The sequence below is a fragment of the Esox lucius genome, chromosome 21 (genome assembly GCF_011004845.1).
Source record: "Esox lucius isolate fEsoLuc1 chromosome 21, fEsoLuc1.pri, whole genome shotgun sequence".
Classification (NCBI taxonomy): Eukaryota; Metazoa; Chordata; class Actinopteri; order Esociformes; family Esocidae; genus Esox; species Esox lucius.
The window spans coordinates 16946223-16970310 of NC_047589.1; the positions used below are offsets into that span (position 1 = coordinate 16946223).

The 24088-nt window shown below is 37.7% G+C and overlaps 1 protein-coding gene and 2 long non-coding RNA genes across 5 annotated transcripts; 2 read left to right on the forward strand and 1 right to left on the reverse strand.

Moving 5' to 3' along the window:
• Nucleotides 1-205: 205 nt before the first annotated feature.
• zgc:163022 (putative ferric-chelate reductase 1) lies at nucleotides 206-12538 on the reverse strand. Of its 3 annotated transcripts, XM_010899015.4 has the most exons (15): nucleotides 12279-12538; nucleotides 10652-10785; nucleotides 9636-9733; nucleotides 9167-9302; nucleotides 8819-9007; nucleotides 7112-7213; nucleotides 5749-5890; nucleotides 5252-5359; nucleotides 5001-5116; nucleotides 4627-4713; nucleotides 4169-4260; nucleotides 3999-4057; nucleotides 3778-3915; nucleotides 3198-3223; nucleotides 206-1528 (listed from the first exon to the last, which is right to left on the reverse strand). In XM_010899015.4, the coding sequence occupies exons 1-15, from the start codon at nucleotides 12472-12474 to the stop codon at nucleotides 1445-1447; spliced, it is 1707 nt and encodes a 568-aa protein (XP_010897317.3). In that variant the 5' UTR covers nucleotides 12475-12538; the 3' UTR covers nucleotides 206-1444. The 3 variants fall into 3 exon arrangements, with proteins under 3 accessions (XP_010897317.3, XP_019897198.3, XP_019897199.3); XM_020041639.3 differs by lacking the exons at nucleotides 206-1528; nucleotides 3198-3223 and having other exon boundaries at nucleotides 3824-3915; nucleotides 3999-4080; XM_020041640.3 differs by lacking the exons at nucleotides 206-1528; nucleotides 3198-3223; nucleotides 3778-3915 and having other exon boundaries at nucleotides 3999-4067.
• Nucleotides 12539-21805: 9267 nt separating this feature from the next.
• On the forward strand, nucleotides 21806-22745 carry LOC117593607. Its single transcript, XR_004575054.1, has 4 exons — nucleotides 21806-21900; nucleotides 22035-22153; nucleotides 22440-22511; nucleotides 22676-22745. It is a non-coding gene; the product is annotated as an uncharacterized LOC117593607 (long non-coding RNA).
• A 173-nt stretch (nucleotides 22746-22918) lies between these two features.
• LOC117593609 lies at nucleotides 22919-23412 on the forward strand. The gene is made up of 2 exons (XR_004575062.1): nucleotides 22919-23002; nucleotides 23201-23412. It is a non-coding gene; the product is annotated as an uncharacterized LOC117593609 (long non-coding RNA).
• The last annotated feature ends 676 nt before the right edge of the window (nucleotides 23413-24088 follow it).

Genomic DNA, 24088 nt, shown 5'->3' on the forward strand with positions numbered 1-24088 from the left:
GAACTACAGGAAACGTATGATCTCTGTAATTGCAAACAGTTTTCTGAACCAAATATTAAGTTCTGCTTTTCTGATGTATCAAATTCTTATGTCATGCAATAAAATGCAAATTAATTACTTAAAAATCATACAATGTGATTTTCTGGATTTTTGTTTTAGATTCCGTCACTCACGGTTGAAGAGTACCTATGATAAAAATGACAGACTTCTACATGCTTTGTAAGTGGGGAAAACCTGCAAAATCGGCAGTGTATCAAATACTTGTTCACCCCACTATATATGTCCCTAACAGGATGGAATACCTTCACAGTCTGGCTGAACAATCTACCCATATTTATTCAGTGTCTGAGCTTGACTAATATCTTTTCCTGATAGTTAAACATGCAAAAAAACATTTCTAAAAAGTTATGAGGCCAAAATGTTACCCCATAACAGGAATGACCCAAATGCGTGTCATAATTAGGCACACATCAAGTATTTTGTGAGACATGGCACAAACCCAACAATAATATTGTGTCTTATAGGATTTAACTTTGCTCAAGGAGGCCTACCTTGCCCCAGCCTATTGCGCACAGCACATGTAGGCAGAAATATCTGGTAAATGATCCACTCCCCTTTGGTCATGCCTCTGCCTTTTGCAATTGTCTCAAAACTGATGAAATGAAAATGATTGAGGAGGGTGTGGGAGCTCATTCCTCCAGTGGGCCTTTACAGGCAGGTGTGCAGAGAAGCAGCCTCCGTAGGCGAAGTGTAATCCCATAATGGTGTGAAACTCTTTCCAATGAAAGCGCTGATACCTTGGAGCCCTATTTATTTGCAATGAAGGGTAACTGTGGGTCAGGGACCAGTTGGCAATGTGAGCATGGACTGGTGAATGTTACACACAGCCTATCTGAGGAGATGGTGGGGCTATTAGCTTTGTGCCAGTCCCCTGCATGACCATTGGGTGCTGATCAAACACAGGGGTTTGTCAGAAATGTCTTCTGTTTTGTGTTTAACATGGTGTACAGTAATATCATTAAATATGCTAATACAAGCTAGCCTGATAGTTAACATTAGGTAGCCTATGTGGAATCCTGAGTGGACCCCTTGTCCACCCTTGGCCATCCATTTGAATGTTTGTGTGTCCACAAAACTCCTAAAATAAATGTTTAATTGTTACTATGGTTTATTTCATGAGACATAAAACAAAGCATATTTATAAGATCAATGTTAATCATTTTGGCAATTCTGTATATATTTTGAAATAAATCTATTACAGTAAAAATGTGTATAATAATTGTGTGAGCGAGTATTACAAAATATAAAAGAAAAAAAAATATGTCTATTTTTAGCATGATTGATTGTCTCATACTTAAGTCGCACTGGATCGGAGTCCTCAAAATAACTAAATGCAAATGTAGAAATATCACAACATTAAGATCTTCCCTTGCTCAGCAGATATTCACTGCGAGCCAATTCCAACAAGTAGAGCCACTAAAAAGCACATGTTGCCAAGGAAAAACACGCCCAGTAGCAAGAGGATTGTCTGGTGGAAAACAGAACATATAGCATTGATAAACTTCCTATACCACATTAAAAATGTTATATGTACAGTTGTGCTCATAGATTTGCATACCCTAGCAGAAATTGTGCAATTTTGGCATTGATTTTGAAAATATGACTGATCATGCAAAAAAACTTTTATTTAAGGATAGTGATCGTATAAAGCCATTTATTATCACATAGTTGTTTGGATATTTTTTTTTATCATAATGATAACAAATCACCCAAATGGCCCTGATCAAAAGTTGACATACCCTTGAATGTTTGGCATTGTTACAGACACACAAGGTGACACACACAGGTAAAAATTATAATTAAAGGTGAATTTCCCACACCTGTGGCTTTTTCAATTGCAATATGTGTCTGTGTTTAAATAGTCAGTGAGTTTGTTAGTTCCCACGTGGATGTAGTGAGCAGGCTAGATACTGAGCCATGGGGAGCAGAAAAGAACTGTCAAAAGACCGGCGTAACAAGGTAATGGATCTTCATAAAGAGGGAAAGGATATCAAAAGATATCAAAAGCCTTGCAAATGCCAGTCACTAATGTTCAATCACTTATTAAGAAGTGGAAAATTCAAGGATCTCTTGATACCAAGCCAAGGTCAGGTGGACCAAGAAAGATTTCAGCCAAAACTGCCAGAAAATTTTTTCGGGATACAAAGAAAAACCCACAGGTAACCTCAGGAGAAGTACAGGCTGCTCTGGAAAAGATGTGGTTGTTTCAAGGAGCACAAAACGCCGATACTTGAAAAAATAATTACCTACATGATCAAGTTGCCAGAAAGAAGTCTTTACTGCGCCAGTGCCACAAAAAGCCTATTTACAATATGCTCGACAACACCTTGACATGCCTCACAGCTTCTGGCACACTGTAATTTGGAGTGAAGAAACCAAATTAGAGCTTTATGGTCACAACCATAAGCGCTATGTTTGGAGAGAGGTCAACGCGGCCTATAGTGAACAGAATACCATCCCCACTGTGAAGCATGGTGGTGGCTCACTGATGTTTTGGGGGTGTGTGAGCTCTAAAAGCATGGGGAATCTTGTGATAATTGATTGCAAGATGAATGCAGCATTTTATCAGAAAATACTGGCAGACAATTTGCATTCTTCTGCACAAAAGCTGTGTATGGGACACTCTTGGACTTTCCAGCACGACAATGACCCTAAGCACAAGGCCAAGTTGACCCTCCAGTGGTTAAGGCAGAAAAAGGTGAAGGTTCTGGAGTGGCCATCACAGTCTCCTGACCTTAATATCTTCAAGCCACTCTAAGGAGATCTCAATTGTGCGGTTCATGCAAGACGACCAAAGACTTTGCATGACCTGGAGGCATTTTGCCAAGACCAGCCATACCACCTGCAAGAATTCGGGGCCTCATAGACAACTATTACAAATGAGTGCACGCTGTCATTGATGCTAAAGGGGGCAATACACAGTATTAAGAACTGAGGGTATGCAGACTTTTGAACAAGGGTCATTTTTTCCGTTGTTGCCGTGTTTTGTTTTATGATTATGCCAATCTGTTATGACCTACAGGTGAATGTGAATTAAAATTATCCAAGTCAGTAGTTAAAGGGTTAAGAATTTCTCTTAATAAGTCATTGATGAAAATAAGCACATATGTGTGATTAAATGCTGGGCTTCAACTTACCGAGTTAGAATCGCCCTTTGTGGTATCTAGAACAAAAAATATATTGAAGTACTATTAAAAAACAAAGAAACCTGCACACTGCTCTTGCTCAAATAATTGTGTTTTGTTGGCCTCATGTCCTTTGTCAGAGCCTTTGAATTGGTCAAGAGGCGTACACAAGTTTTTATCAGGCTTTCAATTAACAGGTACACAATCCGTTATTCAATATTGTACAGGCCTATACAATATAATGAATTGAATTTCAAACGAACAATGAACATGAATTTCTTAAGCACTAATTGCTAGTGTTACACCCCTTGTTACACCCCTTTTTATCTACAAGTTAGGAACTTCTGATGACATCACACATAAATGGAATGCATACACAATACACATGAAATGCTAATGTGTACAGACAATGATATTTATGTATTTGTATAGATTATTAGGACTGTTATTGTCATGTAAAGTTGATGTGTAATTGGCAGACATTCAGTGGTATGGGCTGACTCATGATCGCATGTGATCATTGAATGACTGATGGTTCAAAGTGTTTGGTTTATAGAAATAAAGATCCATGTCTTTGTGTATTTAATCTCACCCATGCGCTTCCACCACCTGTCCGCTTCTAGAAGGATGTACAGTGTTGCCTCCCATCCAACAAACCCACCCATCACCTTCACAAGCCATTGGTTGTCAGTGCTGTCAAGCCACAACAGCCCCGTGAAAATAGCTGCCACTGAAACAAAATGTCAACATAATCACTAACTAAATAATTTTTAAAAATCCTACAAATGTCATGCCATCATTACCATTCCTTACCAGCTAAAACCTTCATCAACAATGCATTTAAAGCATGTGCCCAATTGAAGATGAATCGCCTGTTGAAGTCTTGAGAAAATTACTGTTGAAGTCTTGAGAAAATTAGCAAAATATGGTCTACATCCAAATAAGCAAACTCTCATACAGAAGTATGATTGCAGATCTCTCACCACTTATCTGTAGGTCCACATCGGAAAATGGCCGCCGTTGGCTGAATTAAGGCCAGGATCATAACAATGCAGCCCAGCACAGGATGGGCTCCCTGTAAACACACTCGGCTAATAAACTTGATTTTGTAACGCTTCCAATAATCTGAACCTTCCATAATAGAGTATTTGGTTTTAACTAAGATAAAATTGTAGACCATGGTATGTCTTGGAGCTAATTATTCTACCTAGCTGTCGTTCTAGCGTTAGGGATTGTGGGAATGTAAGTTGTATCTGAAAAGAGAGGAACTATCTGACCTCATGTGTGGTACAGTTATCCAGTAAAACATTCCTTATATTTAACCTATGTTTCCCCCTCCGTTTCTATTATTGAATCTTATTAATGAAAAAAGAGCTAAAACACAATAATAAGTTTGTTTTTAATAACGATAGGTCAACAACACAGGCCTATAAATACATACCCCACTCCAGTCTCTAACTTCTGAGAAGATCAAAATGAAGGCAATGCTGGTGGCAGCAACAGTGAGACTCATAAGAGACATATGTGCCTGAGGAACAAGAGTGCAGGATTGAGGTATCTTTATTTGGTAGGCAAAACATAGCAAGAAAACATTCCACCTAATCAAATCATCTAGACCCCCTGCCTGCTTAACAATTTAGCTTCTTTCCTAAGATATCTGATACTGGGAGTTCTCGGGTCCCCTGCCTTGCAAAAACACCGGACTGCCTGCTCAAATCACTCAGCCAGTCAAACTAAAGAAAATACACTCATTCGATAACAGTGGAATTGAGACATTTCATGCTGGAGAGGGAGGTTAAAAGTACTGAAACTCACCACAAACCACACATCTTTCCCACCACATCCTTTCCCTTTGGCCACACCTTTCAGATATCTGGCTATTATCATTCCCAGACTACTTGTGGTCATCCACGCTATTAACATCAGGCAGCCTGAAGCACAATAGAATAATAAATCAGCACTAATCCATATTTAATAAAAAAGTAAATAAGCTTTTAGTCAGTGTATAGCTGTATAACAATGTTTCAGGTTATGCAAGTTCCTCAATAAGTGAACAGCAACATTACCATGTGCCTTAACTATAGGAGGCTGGCTTCCCGTGGAAACAAGACCAGGACTTGAAATATTTGCTGTAGTGCTACTTACAAAGGCATTTGTATGAAACTGAATAATCCCTGTAAAAGATAATCAAGAAAAGTAAAAGAGAATTATTACAAAACATGACTTCTAGACTAGCAGACTGCTTTTTTCATCTGTACATTTACATTTGAGTCATTTAGCAGATGATCTTGAAGAGCTACTAAAAATTAGCGATTTCATCTTATGCTAGCTAGTTGGTATACAACATAACTCAGTAATAGTATGTACATCTTACTTGATGAATTAGCTATCAAAACATTTGTGATAGAAGGAGAAAAAAGCAAGCATTAGATAAAAAGCAACAGTGAGGGAATAGGATAATCTGTTTTTGGCATACATTCATAATCAAAACATTTCCTAAAGTAACAATGTTAATTCCAGTAATCTCTGTACCAAAAATGTACCTATTTGCCTCATACTGTACCGTTACTTGTGGATCCATAAGCAAGCATGAGATAGTAGGGGGAACTGGACCCTATAGATCGCTGGGTTGAGATGGGGTTCCAAGTTGTGAAGGAACAGCTAATGATACCATTATTCATTGAGGAATTCACAGAAACATTTCCCTAGAAAACAGACAAATGTGATTTTCAATTATTTTTGCCTGAATTAGGAAGTAAATTAGGAAGTCAAACTAAAATTCCTGTCTGAATTCATGATTATTATTTATTCAGACTGGTGGTATTGACCACAACCCTGAAAAAACCACGTTCATATGTACAGTGGATATAAAAGGTCTACACACCCCTGTGAAAATGCCAGGTCTTTGCGATGTAAAAGAATGAGACTTAGATAAATCAGGTCAGAACTTTTTCCACTTTGAATGTGACCTATAATGTGAACAATTCAATTGAAAAACAAACTGAAATCTTCGAGTGGTTGCTTAAGTGTGCACACCCTCTTATAACTGGGGATGTGGCTGTGTTCAGAATTAACCAATCACATTCAAACTCATGTTAAATAAAAGTTATTACACACCTGCCATCATTTAAAGTGACTCTGATTAATCACAAATAAAGTTCAGCTGTTCTAGTAGGATTCTCCAGACATTTTCTTAGTTGCATCTCAGAGCAAAAGCCATGGTCCACAGAGAGCTTCCAAAGCATCAGAGGGACCTCATTGTTGAAAGATATCAGTCAGGAGAAGGACACAAAATAATTCAGTACTTATTCAGGGTGGAGGGAATTATGAACAGTTCCAAATAACAGGCCATTTTGGCACAAAACCTTCAGGCGTCCGTTAGAAGAGGAAGTTCACCTTTCAGCACGACAACGACCCAAAGCACGCATTCAAATCCACAAAAGCATGTCTTCACCAGAAGAAGATTAACATTTTGGAATGGCCCAGCTAGAGCCCAGACCTGAATCCAATTGAACATCTGTGGGGTGATCTGAAGAGGGCTATGCACAGGAATCTGACAGATTTGGAGCACTTTTGCAAAGAAGAGCGGGCAAATATTGCCACGTCAAGATGTGCCATGCTAATAGACTCCTACCCAAAAAGACTGAGTTCTGTAATAAAATCAAAAGTTGCTTTGACAAAGTATTAGTTTAAGGATGTGCACACTTATGCAACCAGGTTATTGTATGTTTATTTAATTGTTTTCAGTTTGTGTTTCAATTGAATTGTTCATGTTATAGGTCACATTAAAGGTGGAAAAAGTTCTGACATGATGTATCTTTGTCTCATTCTTTCACATCACAAGAACCTGCCATTTTAACAGGGGTGTGTAGACATTTTATATCCACTGTACATGTCATAATTGCAGAAATGAACATGATACACACCAAAGAAAGTATATTTGGACTTGATCTTCCTGTTGAAAAAGCATGTTGTAACTGGAGGAGCCCATTACTTCCCAGTCCACAAATATAGATGTCATCATTTCCCTAATGACAAACAGAGGAACAAAGGGGGACCACAATCAACACTGCCAACATGTCACCAATTTTTACAATATATGAATGGTGTCAGCATTTCTATTGAATTTCCAGTATTTTGAGTCAGTAAATTCAACAGAACAAGACTGTCAATTACTAAATTGCTACTTAGAGGTCCGGGATATAAACATTTTATTAATTATAGTACACTGGGGAACGCCAACCCTTCTCCATGCGCTGACACTTTAGAAAACGACTAGATTTTTTGCAAAAATGTTAAAGAGCTCTCATAACGTTGCTTAAATCCCAAATGACTCCATTCCCCTCATTTCTGTAAATCTGGAACAATGCAGCCCACATAGACAAAGTTAAATCCTATGAGACATTGTTATGGAAATCTTGAACTGATGTATTCTTGGTCCTATGCATGTATGAATGAGTTACTAGTTAAAGATGCCGAGAGGGATCTGGTGTTTGAATAGGAGACATCCTTGACCGGCACCGGTGGATTAGAGGGTTACTGGTAAATCTGTATAACCCTTTAGTGTCTCTGTTGATTATCCAGACATTGTGTCTCCTCAGGAGTTGAGAAGGATAAGGAGGGGGGACAGCCCGCCCTTTGGGTAAATGTTACACAAGACAGATGGGCAACAACTTACCACACCCCTTCTAACATTTGAAATAAATACGGATTGTTCATGTATGGAGTTAGAGACTCCTCGGATGATTATGTTTGTAAGCGTTTGACGCGTCTCTCATATTTGCAAATATTAATAAATTATATTAAAATGGTGCCTAGAGAATTGTGTCTCTGTTTCTTACTCCTTTAAGAGTGTCGATGGATGGAATTACCATCACAACATCACATTATTTTTTTGTTTTACCTACAGATTTAACCAAAAATATGTGCACCTGTCTGATTCTGAGACTTGACAGGTGAAATATTAAATTTCTCCTAAATTAAATGTTTAACAGTTACTGGGGGATACAATATGGATCTGTTTATTTTAATTTCATGATTGTTTAATTAATTAAAGTGGAACATGAATTGCGTCATTTGAGTCACAAGAGTTTCCTGATGGGTTGATGGGTTTATTGATCTCCCTTGTTACACTCTGGAATCTATCCAGTTAGTTTAGTCAGTAACACATAACAGCCGAGTGTCTTCCAACCCAGTTGGTAGGTCTGAGGGACTGGTTTGGAATTCAAAGTGCGTATACAAACAAACCTAACTGGAACGAGTGGAATTAGATTAGATTACTTCATAGCTTAGGAAAACAAAAGACAGACCTGTGACATCAAAAAAAAAATATATATATCTTAAACAAAAAATAGCTTCTAATCAGAGATAGGCAACATCTGTCCTGGAGGCCAAACCACTGTTTTATGTTTCTACCTTCAAGTTAATTGCACTCACCTGGTGTTCCATGTCTAAATCTGTCCCTGATTAGGAGAAGATTAAATGAATAGCTTAACCCTGATAAAATCCTTGTTTTCAAATTAAGCATGTTCACCATTGTTTATAAATGTGAAGAAATGTGAACTAGTGCCTCTAAGTATATTGAAATACAGGATAAGAATGCACTACTTCTGAAAGGTTGTCCGCTCCATTACCATCTTCTGGTCATCTGAGAAGCCCATGGCGACGTAGCCACTTGAACTGCCTGTCATCTCCACCTGGACAGCGGTATTACCAGATGGCGCCACAGCAGACATGAAGTAACAGCTTGGGCTGACCGATGGGTCACAGTTCAGAGGTTGGCTGAAACAGACCTTACTGACGCCACATCCAGTGCTGGAGATCTATTACAAATATATTTACTGTCATTGTAAAGCACTTCAGGATAACTGATGTAATAATGCATTAAAGTACATAGGGATTATAAAATGATCAATGACAATACTGTCATAGCCAGAGAAAAGTTAATAAAAAAATGTACTGTCATCAATTAGCATACATACTGAGGACAGCGAGGATGAGGTGGAAGAGGTCCCAGGTATAGTGACGCCTACAGCTGGGACTGAAGTTCCGTTGTATGTGACTGTTGAACTTTTCACTCCAACCCAGTAGGTGCCAAAAGTTTGTACAAACGTTGCACTGTAAAAAAAAGTCGTGTGAGTGGCCGAACAAACAGTTCAACAACATAACTTTAATGGCTCGTTTCCCGGGTGCAGATTAAGCCAAGTCTTATAATTCAAAGCATTTTTTGTATTCCTAGGAGATAAGTATTTTTGTTTTAAAACCTTTTGAGCTTGTTCAATTGCCAAGTTGGTAAATCATTAAATATAGTGTTAAGCTTTCAAGTCCACACAGGTCTACGGTGATAGTGCTTTGCTTTCTGGTCATAAGGTCAAAAACTAGGTTTGACTGATGCCTAGCAAACCAAACCTCAGACAATAAGATATCATTATTAATGGGTGGGTGATTGACCTGAATTGGATGTTGTTGAGATTGCCTGATGTGGGGGCTGTCCATGTCACCTGGATGGAGGATTTTTGTGCATTTGAAGTGTGAGAAACTGCAGAATTCTGGAAAGAGCAAGAAAACAGGATCCATAAAGATTTAATTATGCAAGCTGATATAAGCAATTCATCCATTTGCATTACCAGAAAGTGGTCCTTCGCAGTCTATTTGCTGAGACAAAGTGCCGGAAGAAACAAAGACATCTTTAAATATTAAAACTTTTCATCTAAAATCATGTGGTATATATTGATCCTCGCCACGGACCAAACAAATTAAGCATTGGGATTTGTTCAGGATAGACTACAACTTTGTGTTATATTTAAATGGACGAACTGCACCGGCGACGAACATATTGCTCTCGTTTTTGATTTACATAGCGTAGTTCAAAGTGTTAACTTTGCATAACCATGATTTAGCTGAAAATGTATCACTTGGACCTTAAGGTGTTCTCAGGAATTAATTTCATTCTTAAGGTTTTGATTACTAGTTAGTGAGTATTGTAGACATCCTACCGGTTAAAGAATGGTACGTTTATATTATATAAATGTTCATTTATTTTTGTTTCACCAGGGTAGGGGAACATGAGGCTGGAATCTCCCTTAAGCCTCCAAGTCACTAGATAAATCTTTCCTTGCTAGTACACCATGGTCAAGGGTTGAGCAAGGCACAACATAGAGAACATTTTACATATTCATGACATTATTTTATTGCAATTATTAATTTACTGCAATGTATTGACAGGCATTATTATTTTTTTCTTCCTCAATGAATGCAATGCTCAGACAAAAGCATAAGGATATTTTTATTCAAATGTCAGATGATTGCCATTTTCTATATGATTTAATGGTAAAATGTGCGTATAACTTTTTGTACAAATCAGTAGCCCTTTAAAAAATAAAAATATGTTCAATGAAGCTGCATTAATGCTCCTTAACTCCAAAGTACAACATTGAATAGAATAGAATCTCTGAAAACAGACTCACAGAAACTCCGTTGCAGTTGAGTGTTTGGGCCAGTGCACTTGATACAATGAAGGATCCCAGAGGACTGGTTCCACCAACCAATCTGCCTTGTAACAGGAACCCAGTGAATTGACTGGAGATTCCCTGGATACTGACTAAACAAAGTGTAAAGTATATTTTATTTAATCACACAGTCATTAATTATTTATTTTTAGACATACAGTGGCTCCCAAAAGTATTCACCCCCTTGGACTTGTTTTGTTGAGTTTTTGCCACTGATTATCAGTCCATAATGTAAAAGTGAACAAAAACATCTAAGGCATTCCTACTATGTGGTGCCATTGGGACCTCAAAAATCTTACAATTTATCTTATAATAGATAAATCTCATGTCTAATTGGTCAATGTCAGCTACTTAAATCCTAATAAACCTGGGTAGATTATTCACGTGAGACCATGCAAAATTCATAATAAGGGCCAGTAGTGTTGTCACAAGGGCTAGTTGTGTTGTCACAACATAAATATGTTTGAAGTGATTTCTTTGTAATCCTAACCTTAACCCCAGAGCTGTTATACCTAACCTTAACCCAAACCCTAACCTGAACCCCGGAGCTGTAAGACCTAACCAAACCATAACCTAACCTTTTTTGTTTCTTAACCGTAGCCCAAACGTTAACCCTAACCTTAACCCCAGTGCTGTGATATCTAACCTTAACCCTAACCCCAGTGCTGTGATATCTAACCTTAACCCTAACCCTAATGCTGTGATGCCTTACGTTAACCTAACTTTAACGATAGTTAATAAATATGTTATAAATATGTTATAAATGCTTTTATAACATATTTTAGTGACCTTGGTGTTGCTGTTACTGATCCTAAATCTATAAATCCAGTCATCTTTCATAGCATTCATAAATATCATTTGTTTGTCTGGCGTTCGTATGTTATTTTACATTTTAATTGCGTTTGTAAAATTTGATACGTTGTAATAGCGTTCGTAAGATATGTTGTGTTTGAATAATTTCATTATGTATCACACGTTTTGGTGGCGCATTGTAATGTAACAGTGTACGTTATGTATTCGACTATTACAATTTTCAAATACATCAAATGTCCCTTAATGCGTCACATCTTTGATTTTTCTTTAAAAAGTATTAAACTATAACCTATTTATTAAAATGTTTGTTGTTTTCAGAGGTGATTATTTCAAGGCTGGAAAATGATTTCAGGGGCACACATGAATTTTTTTTTTTTTTTTATGAGGGATATTTTAACTAAGTCTACAAAACAATTATGTATACTTTTCTGTCTTATATTTCACAGAAAAGTTGATTAATCCAAACATTCAACTTTTTATTTGTGCGTTGTTAAGATAAAGGACACCTGCCCTCATATTACCAAACTCTTGAAATCAATTTTACACTTATTCACAGAAAATTAATTTATTTTTTCTCAGGACAGACATAGCACATAGTAGGAATGGCCAAAACCATATTTCTACCTGAACGTTCATAAAATCAATACTGAATATCCGCCCCCACCCTCCAACATGAAACAAAAGATACAAGCAAAAATCTTCCCCTTTTTAAACAGACACCCCATAAAAATCGACCTGTCCATTATACAAAAATAGAACTACACAGTATCACCTGTAATGGTATCGCCTTCCTTAAAGTTCCCCGGGTTAGTAGTTACAGAGAACGGAGCGGAGGTTTGATGCGGCGAGTTTGAATTGTGTTGTGGTAGCATATTGTCACACGACGCAGTCACTTTTCCGCTGGGGTAACATTGCACAAGCGGCACAATACAGACAAATGTTACGATAATCAACAAGTATCGATCCATCTTCAGAGAAGAAGTAACTGAGAACAGTCTGCTGCTGGTAACCACGCAAGTGTCGGTAGGTTGGATGATGGGCGGAATATGTAATACAACCTTGTGGGTGTCAATGTAATGACTGTGGGTGGAGACTGGAGAGTATTCGCCTTAAAAGTGTGTGTAGGTTCTGAGCTACTACAGAATACAATTTTGCTTGAGGTTATTTCTGCAAAACGACTAAAAAAATAAGAAATCATGATTCACATACTTCTGGCCTATGCGGTTTATTTTTGACTAATGAGGTTCGTAAAAGTATTCATCTTTGTGTGTTCGTTAATAAAGAACACTGTGTTTATCTATTGTTATGACTTACTGCAGATGAAGGCTGTATTTTGGAGCCATTCATGAAGGTAATTCAAAACGGTTCACAATCTTTTCCTATATATTTAACTATCAATCTGTTCCAACACTTTAGCTTTGAACATGCTTTAAAAGTAGGCCTATTGCTAATTGTACCTTTTCTAAATGGTGCAAATGACAAAAAAACTATAATAAAAGCTAAGAATACAGGTGCTGGTCATAAAATTAGAATATCATAAAAAAGTTGATTTAATTCAGTAATTCCATTCAAAAAGTGAAACTTGTATAATTTATACATTAATTCCACACAGACTGATATATTTCAAGTGTTTATTTCTTTTCATTTTGATGATTATAACTGACAACTACTGAAAACCCCATGGGAGGTGTGTAACAGGACAAGGTTTGACTTGGGAGGTGTGTAATAGGACAAGGTTTGACATGGGAGGTGTGTAATAGGACAAGGTTTGACATGGGAGGTGTGTAATAGGACAAGGTTTGACATGGGAGGATTGTAATAGGACAACTTTTGACATGGGAGGGGTGTAATAGGACAACGTTTGACATGGGAGGGGTGTAACAGAACGTTTGACATGGGAGGGGTGTAAAAGAACAACATTGGACATGGGAGGGGTGTAAAAGAACAACATTGGACATGGGAGGGGTGTAAAAGGACAACGTTTGACATGGGAGGGGTGTAATAGGACAACATTTGACATGGGACGGGTGTAATAGGACAATGTTTGACATGGGAGGGGTGTGAAAGGACAACATTGGACATGGGAGGGGTGTAAAAGGACAACATTGGACAAGGGAGGGGTGTAAAAGGACAACGTTTGACATGGGAGGGGTGTAATAGGACAATGTTTGACAGGGGAGGGATATTATAGGACAATGTTTGACAGGGGAGGGATATAATAGGACAATGTTTGACAGGGGAGGGATATAATAGGACAACGTTTGACATGGGGGGGGTTGTGCCATTCTGTTCTTTTCTGTCATGCCTTTTGCTTTTCATCTGGGTGAAAAAAATGATAGTAAGAGTGCTGGTTGACAATGTGTTGATTAGTCTAATCAGAGACATAGTGCTAGTGGATATGGCAGCTCAGTCTTTTTACCCAAATGCGCACACACACACACACACACACACACAGACAAACATACTCTCCCCACATTAATCAGCGACCTGGAAATCACAAAATCTGATTAATTCTCATTTGTTCCCATGCATGTGACAATCTAAGAGAGAGACTGAAAAAGATCAAGATGCAGAGTGAAAAATCAGTCCAGAGTCAGACTATAAGAAGCCTCCCCACTATCTGTACATAAACTCATTCCAAATATATATTTTCTCTATTCTTTTTGCCCTTGACAAATCAGTGAAGTACAACAGTGCAGCCCTCACTATGTGACTGCAAACTGTGACCTCATAAAACCTAAATTCACTTTCAGCCAGCAGCAGTCTACCCAGGGCAACTCTGACAAAAGTATTCTCTTCCTTATTAAGGAAGCCATGCATTATAGACATGAGGTGTAACTACAGTTTGGTACACCCTCTTTTCAAAGGGAACAAATCCCCAAAAGCATTTTCATTTACAAGGCATACTTACTGTAACATCTCCTTAAGAAACCAGAAACCCAACCCGAATGTTTTGGTTATCATCATTGTGTTAATTCTGAAACCAAACCATTTCACTAATGTTGCTGAAACAAACCACTTTCTTAAATTCTGGAAATGAAAACTGGCACTACATAACTACAATATGACTACACTTTTTCCTGCTAACCATTTATTTTCTCCATGAATCTTGAATTACTGGTTACTGGTTATCAGCCCGGGAATCGGAACTGTAATGCCCCGGGGGGACGACAACGACTTATTATGATAACAATATACTTGTGAAGTCAAAACGATGTAATCCTCAAAGTATTGTTAAATAATATAATTGTCAAAATCATTAACAATACTTTAACAATTACATTGATTTCACAGCTATATTGTAGCAAACTTGCTTGGAAGAACGGTGCGTTAAATAGAAACCGGTATTTTACACAATTCCAGTGTCCATTACACCACACAACCCCAGGAAAAAAAAAAAACACCCTCTATTAAACAACAAGGAGTGTGAACCCCAGCCATACAAGGCTTGGTCACGGTAACCACGTTGTTGAAACTCACACTGTCCCAATCCCCTGAACACAAACAACCCATAACCTCAATAATCACATATATCAGCTAGAATAATGAAACATGAATACATCACATCACTGCTTTAGTGATGAATTCTGATTGTCCCATAATCCTTTGCACCCTTTCAGTGCAGAAAAATAAGTAACTGGCAATCACATCTTCGGATCGCTACAATATTTTTATTATAATAAAACGCTGCTTGTTTGCTATTGCACAAGTGAAATGCTTGAATGTGCCCTTGTTGCAAGTTAATGTGACATAACATGGGCTTTTGATGTAGGCTAAACAACTAAACAACAACTTGGACCATTGTGCATTCATTTCAACTGTCTGCATCTCTACTCTTTCCTCTGATGTTTTTCTCTTTGTTGGACCCTGCCTCCATCCTCTCGCTTTTTACGGTCTCTGTATCGTTGAATATACTATAATAGATAAAGTTGATTATACTATAATCTAGTTTTAACTTATTTTAACAGAAAAAAATTATATTATATATATTTAAGACAATTCCAATTGTCTGTAACTATTTCACACTATTTTTTTGGTTACCCAGCTGGCACACATTCAACATTTACCAACAGGAGAAAAAAAATTATGAATTACAGGATTTGTTTGTTTGAAATGGTTAATGAATTTGACTAAATACAAAAATGTGTTTGTATTGAAGGTCTTATGATACAAAAAAAAAGACTAAAAAAATAATACATAGAATGATTAATGTACAAAATGAAGGTATACAAAATGAAGGTGTACAAGGTAAAATAAGAGACATTATCGACCTGTTTGTGATGATCAAAGGATATACGCATGAAAAGCCATACATAGGTCTAAAGCAAGGTGGCTTGATAAACACGATAAATTGCAAAGAATGAATACAATGTGCAGATCCAAGGATATGTAGCCTCTCTTCAAGTAAAAACATTGTAGTGTATTACTCAATTCATTTTATTTGTAAATTTGATTAGCAGAGTAAAAGGACGATCAAAGGATGATTTACAGTAGCCTACACTGTCACGGTGCCTCCCATGATCACCTCCCTCCGGGGAAGCTCGACTACATTGCTCCCTGTCGCTGACCTATTCGCCACCATCGTCCATTCTTCCTGTTGCTACATTACCAACACACTCATGAAACACCCCGGCTCTCCACTATTACACACACCTGTTCCTCATCACATCACCCTGGACTTCCCATCATTACACACACCGGATCCTCACTACTACAGCCTATAACTGCCCTTGTGTTTGTCGGAGTCTTTGTTGAGTATTGTCTGCAAGTTGTCCGTGTGTGTTCATTATTTTTCGCGTTTAGTGTGCTCGCTCTTTTGGATCAGTTCTAGACGTTTCGGCCTTCGTCGTATTACGAATCACGCTTCTCAGCTCAGTAAACCCTTAATTCACTGTTCATCCTGCGCCTGGGCTCCTTGCTTACCACACCATGACAAACATGAATAACCAAATGTAAAAATGTAAATTTGATTCATTTCTTTTTGGGGGGGAGGAGTTTGTCCATGTGAGTAGCCATTGTGCAGAACTTTGTGCGCCAGAGATGGAAATAGGGGCTGAATCTCATATAATAGCATACATGCATCCTATATAATATGTCCGATGAGTATGCAAGAAGATTAATGTGTCTCAAACTATAGCATGCTGAAAATAGTATGCCAAAGCGCCTGGATGGTCTAATGTTTCTGGTGGATTTTCGATGTACAGAATGCATCCATGAATGGTTTTTAGTTTAATATTATGTCAGTAGGTCTGGGGAATACCTATAGGATTTTTGTGGCAAAGTGGTGGGAAAAACATTTTGTCAGTTACATCTGAAAACATGTTAACCCCATTCCCTGGTTGAAAGGCATGTTGTGTCTACCAGTCACATACCTTTCTTCCAGCACCTGAAGAACTTTCTGTCCTGGACACAAAAAATTGCCTTCTTCAAGTGCAGCAATCAAATTCATTGCTTGGACTAATGGTTACAGTTACAGTATTACCAACATACATACATAATATTATCCCTTGACAGCTGAATAACAGCCTACTTTCCTAAAATGTATTGTAGCTAATGTTTCTTCCTTTGGAACATTAAGTGTGATAATTAGTCATTAGCCTTCCATAGCTCTCAGGTGATCCAAAGTGCCTAAAGATCCGGGGATCATCGATAATTTCGTTCATCGTTGCTTCCGGTGAAGGAGATCCAAAAGAGCCATGGATCATCGTTCCTTCCGTTGAAGGAGATTTGAAGATCCATGGATCATCGTTCCTTCCGGTGAACAAGATTTGGAGATCCGAAAGAGCCATGGATCATCATTCATCGTTCCTTCCGGTGAAGGAGATTCGAAGACCCCAAAGAGCCATGGGTCACCGTTCGTCGTTCCTTCCGATGAACTACTGAGATGAATCATGAACAACGATTCACCAAAAAGATTTGTTCAAAAATGAATTGTTCGCGAACAACCCAACTCTAGCTAGCTGAAGGGAAGAGGGCAGGAAATCGCTAAATAAAACCCCATCATGGATGTATGTCCCGTTTGTGATGAACCATATCAGTCTTTGAGGAACAAACCTAACCATTTCGTAGGTAAATCGTCGTTATTGCGACCAGACTAAAAACACGCGTTAGAAGATATAATGGGACCGGTAATGCTGGATGATGGGTTTTTAAAGCAATGTATGGCTGCTGTCACAGTCTTCTGAAGTGTGCGGGGAAAAGGCTAAATCTAAACAGAATGATAACAGGTGGCGCGGCATTCTCAGGAACCAGATGTCCATAAAGATTGTTGCCTAATAAATGTTCTCGTCCTGCGTCTCGTTCTGACCTGCATATGCTGCTGTGATTCCTTTTGCGTTCAGAACGCAAACCAGTACGTAGTACTAAACAGTACTACGTAGGCTACTTCATCATCACCCCAAAGTACATACTTGTTGTGCATAGTATCGAGTGTGCAATTTGAGATTCAGCCAGGGTGAGAAAGTCGGCCCACAAAATTCCGATCATCCTGGGAAAAATTGCAGATAATGAGCGACTGCTGGACGGCTGCTGGACGACCCACGTAAGTTAGGTTGGCCCAGGCCACTGGGAGAAGTCCCGAAACCCCCTGATGACCAGTCTACCCCTGCTTGATACAAAGAACTTACACATCATTTTCTGTATGATTAGTGCAACTGTTAAGTCGGCTTTTCACGCAGTGTTAAAATGCTTATTTAAAAAGTTCAAACGGACTGGGGACAATCATCGAGCCAATTGACGGTATTTGGCAACAAATTCACCCCGGACAGTCCACATGTATTCCAACTATGTAGTAAACTTTATCATCCCACTATAGAATCAATTCAATCCGAACTTTAGGCTGAGGTATGTGATTTCCCTTATGGCACAGCCAAGCATCATGATGATGATTTTAGAGGTGAGCTAATCATTATTACAACTGGAATCCCCACAAACAGTCAATGTAATTGCTTGGACAGGAAGTTTTCTCCCAGGAGAGATCTGAGGGGTTGACTTCTAATGTGATGCTATATGGAGTTACCCATTAGAGATGTGGTGGCAATCAGCTGGACCTAGTTTTTATTCATCTGTCTACCCCATTGGCAGCATCCAGGTATACCTGGCAGACATTTAATCTGGAAGGTTTGAAATTAATTAATGGAGTTGTTAATGCACCATAAAATTCAATTGTAAAGAAGCAAAATGTTCACTAAATACTGGATACAATATTTCATACAAAAGCTGAATGGTCCGGAACAGCATACCGGTACTTCTAATTTCAGGCAAACAGTTTTCCGGGACGCCTGGGATAGGCTAAAGGAATAAAGGTGATTGAATGGTAGTTATAATACGATGTATTCCTTATTAAAGAATCAATGTATTATTAACATGCATCTGAAACTACAAAATAACAATCAAGGAACAAATTGAAATATAAATATTAATGCATATTGACTATATGACAGTTATAATTCCACCAATGGTTTATCGTAAATTAACAGAATCATTATAAAGAACCTGCAAAAACAGGTTCACGTGCCTTTTAATGAGGAGTGGCTTTTGTCTGATCACTCTACCATAAAGGCCAGGAAGGTGGGCTGTGGCAGAGATGGTTGTCCTTCTGGAAGTTTCTGCCATATCTACTATGTATCCACTATGTTCTTTGGGACCTTTAACACTGCAGGAATATGTTTGTCCCCTTCCTCAGATCTACACAATGACACAATCTTGTGTGTGTTGAATGTGTGAGTGTTGTTGTGGGAAACGAGTTGTGACTCTGTTTCCTGGTTCTGTGGGATTCACACATCACGTTTTGATTATTTGAATCAGGTGTGTAGTTGTAAGACAAGAACTCAGATGTCCACCCCTTTAGGCCTAAACACCAATTTAAATTTAGTCTGGTCTTTATTTTCTCCACAGCCAAGTAGACATGCCTCTCTCTGAAGTAGTTTACCTTGAAGAAGAGTTCATTCTTGCAAATGATAAGTATGCATTCCCTATTTTATGTCGCTCTGGACAAGAGCATCAGCTAAAGTATTTAAAATGTAAACTTATTTGCAATGAAACAATCAGATGGTCTGTGTTGGTCCATGTTCATCTGAATCAATGTTAGTATGTTAACAAAATATTGTACAGTAGTCAGATATGTATTACTTCTAACGCTTCCAGCAATTAAGCAATATTCTAGAAATCCCAGTCCACTTAACTTTCCGTTTCATTTTTAAGTGAAGTGTAATTATGTCACCAAACATTTTGTGTAATTCCTTATACACAGACGTAGATTCTAGCACATTTTGGTAACTTGTTCAAGATGGATATTGCAATATCGAATTTCATCCTTGTACCCTTTCTTTGTTTAATTTTCTGGTTGGGTGTGAAGGACATCACTCTTCTATACCACTGCCCTTGGCAAGCATCATGCATTGCCTGCACAATGTGATGCCACCTGCCGTCCATTCTGGCCCTACATGATTCTCTAATCAAGATAGATGCATACAGTGTATTATCTAGATCACACTGTAAATCACAAAATAATGTGTAGAATACACTGTTATTGTTCCTATTCATTTACCCCATGTGCTCACAAGTTAACATTTGAATGAATGAATGCAGTTCTTATTCTTTAATGGCCCCTTGCATCTTTCCCCCAGTAAAGATTGAATGGGAGAATTGCCCAAACATTCAGAAAAACCCTAAATATTTGTGGGCTGGTGTGGTTTCACTGCTTTTGCGGCAGTACTTTCAAATATTCGCAAACGGAACACATTTTTTGATAAGCACTTTTTGGTGAACATCTGGAACCCAGTGACTGATTTGAATACTGTTGCCACTGCATTTTGGGCTCCAGACAACGATTCTCTACATTTTAATTTCACCACAAACGACAGAGAGGCGAGAATATTTTCTGATTCACAGTAATGTTTTCTGTATGTCATTTTGTTTCTCTTCTTAATTTTGCTGGCCATCGAATTACTTGTCTCATAAAAATGCATTAAAACTCACCATCTGGCAGGCAACTTTGTGATACATTCTTTCATGGTTTTCTGTGTTACAGAATGAACAGTCATTTGGATGTCAAATGAACTCTGAGATATTTTTTTGTCCGCCCACTAAGCTTGAATGCCCATCACTAGTGCAAGGCGGAACCTCTGAGAACCTTAAATCGGTGTGTACTGTGTTTGTGTGTGGGTGAGTGGGTGTGTGTGTCTGTAAAAGCTGAACAGAGTTTAGTTTTTACAATACACCTACTCGCAAATGCATAGTGCCCATACCAGTTTTGTCCAAAAATTCAGAGAAAACAAAACTTAATGAGATGGCAAAAATTGTTAATGGTAATGAAATGACATAAAATACATCTCTTATATTGCATTTCTGTGTGAAATTAGGTATTATTGCTACATTAAGCCTTAGAGGTCTGTTAATGCATTGACAGCTATGATGCAATACCTACTCACCTGCTTTCATTTCTGATTGCACAGAAGTACAATTATGTGAAATCTGTTCAAGGGATGATCGAATATAGAATGACATAATTCTACCTGTTCTCAGTTTCATTATCCGGTGTGATGTAAAGGACATCTTCAACTTTGTCTTCGCAACACTACAGCCATGGTTGGCATCAGGCATTACTTTCAGCCATCGATAAAATGACTCCATTGGAATTGATTAAAGATGCCATACTGTCTGCGATGGGTCAAATGGTAACATCCGAGCTCCAGAATTGCCAAAGTTTGATTTTAATGGCAGATGTACTTGTTAATTATGTTGTGTGAATCGAAAAATTATTAAACTATTAAACCAAAGTTAAGAAAAGCGGAACTTTATGCAAATACAATGCAACATTGCATTGCTATTGATCAATCAACGATCACTGCATCTTCCAGACTCTGGCACAATTAACTTCTAATGTCAGTCACTACGCCTGTATGCTTGCTAGTTGCTACTTTCAAATAATTCAAAATGGATGCAATTCACCTAGAATAAATAGATTTACAAGAGCAAAACCTCTGAGTTTGGATGTAGCTAACATTATCTATCAAATACATGATGATACATGTATCACTCATTGGATTTGATGTTAGGCTGCATTCAAATACCGCAATTAAGTCCTTTTCCAGTTAAAATGGTATGAAATACATTTGATGCATCCAGAATAGAACTTGGAAGGAAGCATTTTTAGAATTGTGATGTAAAATACATTTCCTTGTCCCTGTTCATGTTTTCCGCAGTGACTGTAAAAGCAGTTAGGCACAATGCTTGAATAGTTTCATTTTGTGTAAGACTCAACAGGTGTGGCATCATCAATTTGGTATAAATGTATCATGGCCTTGCAAAGAAAGACATCACAAAATCATAATCTTACTCAAGGACCGATAAGACAGAGCATCTTATTTCTGAGGTGGGACATCTACTCAACGGTAACGTTAACTTATTTTATATTTGTAAATTGCAATTGATGGAAATCTAAATTTTAGTAGACAGTTTTAATGATCTTTAATAGATACAAATTCATTTATAAATTGTTTGAAAGTAATATGTATTTTTACTCCAGGGATCATGTGGTGGATAAGAGTTGCTGTTTTGTTTTTTATGATAAGCCTGGCGCAGGCTAAAAAAGAATGCCTTCATCATCATGACTGGAACGATCTCCTGGAACTCATAAACCACTGGGTAAAAACAATTTCTAATACACTAATATAATCTACATTATTAACTGTTCATTTTAAAATCCTGATTATGACAACAATTACTGTGTGATGTGATTAATTTGGTAAAGAGTTTATAATAGCAATGAGGCACCTTGGTGTTTTGTGGTATATGGCCATAATTCTGGCTTATTCTGGCTCGCATATCAATTCTAATTTGATAGTTACCTTTTTACAAATATGTGTTTTATACCCATTTAAATCTTTTGTCCCATCCATGTAACAATATGCTGCTTTGTATCTCTCATCAGAGCATCTCCCATGATTGTGTGAAACACTTTGATAAGGCCAAACTCTGTGATCCTGAACTGATGCTCAGTCAGGTAAAATAAACGTTCTGGCCTTGACTTCTAATAGTTCAAAACATTCAAATAATATGATTTCAACTTGCAATAACAGATATCAAATCAGTAAAATTAAATTGTTCTCTTGAGGCATAATAAAAACTATTCAGAGATTCAGGTGTGCGTCTGTACTGTTTTTACAGATGGAATATAAAGACGTCATTCTGGAAGACATCTTGGAACACGTGGAGACCATGTACCAGAAGAGCCAACACTCTATTCAGCTAAAGGAACTTTTTGTCAAGACACATTTAAGGATAAATTCTTGTGTGAGTTGCTGGAACAAGCTTTTTCCTGCATCGCTAACATTCTGTTCACGGTAAAGTTTTCATGTGCTGTTTTTAGCCCTCATAAGAAACTTATGTTTTTTCGAACAATAGCTAACTAAGCAAGGCGTCGATTCCAGTGCAAGCCATGAGCCAGTGACTAAATGCTTCAGCAAACTGGAGGATTTCCTCAACAACAAAAAGGTCAGTCTTGCATTATTGTGACAAACTGGCAAAATACTGTAGCATCAGATAAACTAAAGGCAATATGTTATGACACTGTGGAGAACATTTCAAATTAACCTAACTCATCTCTCATCTTCATCCGCTTATTCGTATCGGGTCACGGGGGCAGCAGCTAACTATGTATTAACCTAACTATGTATGTTATATCTCATTCAGGGTCATACACAGTGTGCTTGGGAGATTGTGGATGACGGAGTCAAACAAATTTTTCAAAGACTTTCTAAACGCTACTACAGCAAATCACAACGGAGACGAAGATCATTACTGCATCATTGATCAAATTGAGAAAAAAAAACTGTTGTAAATTCATTAAATCACTGCATTGTTTTTTGGGGATATTTATCAAATAAAATATGAATTTATATGAATTTTGGAAATGAATAATTTATTTGTGTGTTTATGATCATTTTTAAGTACTTTAACATCCTTGGTAGTTTGTGCATTAAACCACCAGATGACAATACATATTGAACAAATATCCCACTAGACCAGAGGACTGAAATTTCTAGCTACATTGGTAACATACATTTGTAGTGGCATACATTTGGTTGAGATTTATCAAGAACAAGGTACTGTACATCAACATATTAATTAGGTACAACATACATATCAGCATAGTCATTTAAACAGGTCAGTGTGAAATAGGGTGTGTAATTTCAAACTGTGAAGCTAACCTAACTACATATAGTGGGGAGAAGTATTTGACACACTGCCGATTCTTCAGGTTTTTCCACTTACAAAGCATGTACAAATCTGTAATTTTTGTGACAGAATCTAAAACAAAAATTCAGAAAATCACATTGTATGATTTTTAAGTAATTAATTTGTATTTTATTGCATGACATAAGTATTTGATACATCAAAAAAGCAGAACTTAATATTTGGTACAGAAACCTTTGTTGGCAATTACAGAGATCATATCTCTGTAATTGCCTATTGTCTTGTAGCCCATCCCAGCCTTGTGCAGGTCTACAATTTTATCCCTGATGTCCTTACACAGCTCTCTGGTCTAGACCATTGTGGAGAAGTTGGAGTCTGTGTGAT

Bases quoted from the DNA above. Each gene is read 5' to 3' on its own strand.
- zgc:163022 (XM_010899015.4), bottom strand. From the start codon at position 12,474: ATGGATCGATACTTGTTGATTATCGTAACATTTGTCTGTATTGTGCCG. The intron at 4,261-4,626 runs GTATGTATTTAT...GTGTGTTTACAG, and splicing joins AAGTTAGAGACTGGAGTGGG to GGAGCCCATCCTGTGCTGGG. The intron at 3,224-3,777 runs GTGAGATTAAAT...TTTTTGTTCTAG, and splicing joins CAGGTGGTGGAAGCGCATGG to ATACCACAAAGGGCGATTCT.